Raw genomic sequence first — 2500 nt, 5'->3', positions numbered from 1 at the left:
GAGAGTTCGATGTGCTATACATATGATAGTTGAACAGGCGCATGACAGCAGAATGCCAAATATCTGATTGTCTCCTGATTTGAACTTTAAGCTCTTGGATAGAAATTATCTTCACACCAGATGAACTAAGAGCGCAGAGAGAGTAAGAGAGAAGCTAGAGAGCGAGAGATGAAACAATAAGAAGGCGAGCGAGCGACGGGACGAGAACACTGAGTATCAGACTGGGCTGAGGGCCAGGTCCCAGTCCTCTCAGAGGAAGTCTGGCCTGCTACACTGGGAGCACTGGTTTCCTGGAGAAAGTGCTCCAGTGCGGGGACTGACGTACAGAGTACTATCCTGGAGACTAACACACACAACCCTGGGGTTGTGACATGGATATCCACAGGATGTTGTGGGACAGTGGTGGTGGTGGTGGGGGTGGGCTGCAGCATGCATCACTGTCCCGCTTTGAAGTTGGGGGGGATGGCGTTAAAATCCCCCCTGGAGCTGAGAAGACGTTTCCCCATGGCAGAATGGGGGGGCCACATCTCACTGACATTCATCCTCTGGCCCCCCCCCCCACTCCCAGGCCTCGACCTCCCAGCAGAGCGCGGCCATGTTAACCTCCGAGGGGTCCGGGGTCACTGAGGCGGGGGCGCCGACCTCGATGCTGGCGGAGGCCGCTGAAGAGGAAGCGGAGATGGTGTCGTGGAGCGAGGCCGACTTTGAGCAGAACTGCACCTACATCGTGAAGGACCAGCCTCTGGAGGACCCCCAGCAGGCCCCTGGGGGCCACGCCCAGGGTGCCCCTGCTGGCACGCGAGCGGAGAGCTCTCTGCCCAGGAACCTGAGTCTGAGACGCTGCCCCAACTCAGGCGAGGTATGTACACTTATGTGTGTGTGTGTGTGTGTGTGTGTGTGAGTGTGTGTGAGTGTGTGTGTGTGTGTGTGTGTGTGTGTGTGTGTGAGTGTGTGTGAGTGTGTGTGAGTGTGTGTGTGTGTGTGTGTGTGTGTGTGTGTGCGTGTGTGTCTTTGTGTCTGTTGGGTTTGTTGCACACTGCCCTAAACTCAACTTTATAATGTTATAAAGTTTGCCAACTGATAAGACATTAAGAAACACTATAACATCCAACAACCAGCAATGGGAACAGCGCCCTGGCCCTGTTGGGATGTTTGTTGAGGCAGGTTACAAGTACCTTTCCTTTTCCATGCTCTGTACTGCTTGGGCCCCCCCCCCCCCCCCCCCCTCTCTGTCCAAGAACAACCCCATACCTGTGACATTTCTGTGAAAACAATTGTGTGCATTCCTTTACGACCAGACACACACTCATACACACACACGCACACACACACACGCACCTATAGCCGCGCCAAAGTGTTCGAACGCGTTATGATTGCACCTCTCAGTGTTTAAGTGTCGGGTTCTCAACTTACTGGGCGCAATGCGTCACTCCCCCACATCCTTCCATCATCCCCCCCCATCAACACACACACACAAACACACACACACACACACACACACACACACACACACACACACACACAGCCCCCATCCTCAGGAGCAAGCAGGAAGCGCTCGACTTGTTGTCTTAATGTTGGACCGTTTCCTCCTCCTGCTGCCACACACACACACACACAAAAACACACTCCCTCATCATTGTCCCGTGGCCTGAGGTGATGCAATGATTAGTAGCTACCTACTTCAGATTCCCGGGGGGGGTGGGGGGTGGGTGGGGGTGGGGGAGATACACAATTACACCGTAAAGCACCCACCTATATTCGGACACGTCCTAAATACTCTGCAGGCTCAGAGCAAGTGTGTGTGGCTGTGCTAGGGTGTGCGTATGCACCAATGCGTTGAGTGTGTGAATGTGTGTGTGTATTTGTGTGTGTGTGTGGGGAGGTATGTGTGTGGGTGTGCGTGTGTGTGTGTGTGTGTGTGTGTGTGTGGAGGGGGGTTAAGTGTGGAGTGTCGGCAGCTGAGAGATCCTATCAGAGCTGGCCGGCTGAGCAGGTGTCTGCAGGTGAAGGAACACAAACGCACTCTGACCTTCAGATGCGGTTCACATCCAGACAGAGAAAGGGAAAGAGCAAGTCGCACCCCCCCCCGGGGGGGGGGGGTACAAGTCCAAACATGAATGGAAACAGAAGCAACAAGCTACCACACACGGTTTTAAATTACAAACACATGAGTGCAACATACACACACACACACACACACACATACACGCACAGCAGCAAAACCAGCTACACACACATACACACTTACACACCTAGACACACAACCACAGACAGACAGACCCACTGCCTGCACATACACACACATACACACAAACACACATGCATACACACACATACACACACACACACACAAACACACACACACACACAACGTTAGCAGATTAAACTCTGGTGCAAGCTTGATCAAATTGATAACAGGTGTGTCGCGTGCGGGTGTGAACTGACAATGTGTGTGGGTGCATATTGTTCATGTGATACAGTGGCCCCGGTACATTGCTGT

At 53.1% G+C, this 2500-nt stretch overlaps 1 protein-coding gene across 1 annotated transcript in view; it reads left to right on the top strand.

Annotated features, from left to right (window-relative positions):
* LOC307087538 (PR domain zinc finger protein 1-like) overlaps positions 1-2500 on the top strand; it is a 9565-nt gene that overhangs the window by 753 nt on the left and 6312 nt on the right. Inside the window, 1 exon segment of the mRNA XM_079753144.1 lies at positions 569-859. Coding sequence (XP_079609270.1) covers positions 569-859 — 291 coding nt within the window.

The sequence above is a fragment of the Pollachius pollachius genome (genome assembly GCF_949987615.1).
Source record: "Pollachius pollachius genome assembly, chromosome: 16".
Classification (NCBI taxonomy): domain Eukaryota; kingdom Metazoa; phylum Chordata; class Actinopteri; order Gadiformes; family Gadidae; genus Pollachius; species Pollachius pollachius.
Note: the sequence above shows the minus strand (reverse complement) of the source record. Positions and strands in the feature narration are given on the sequence as shown.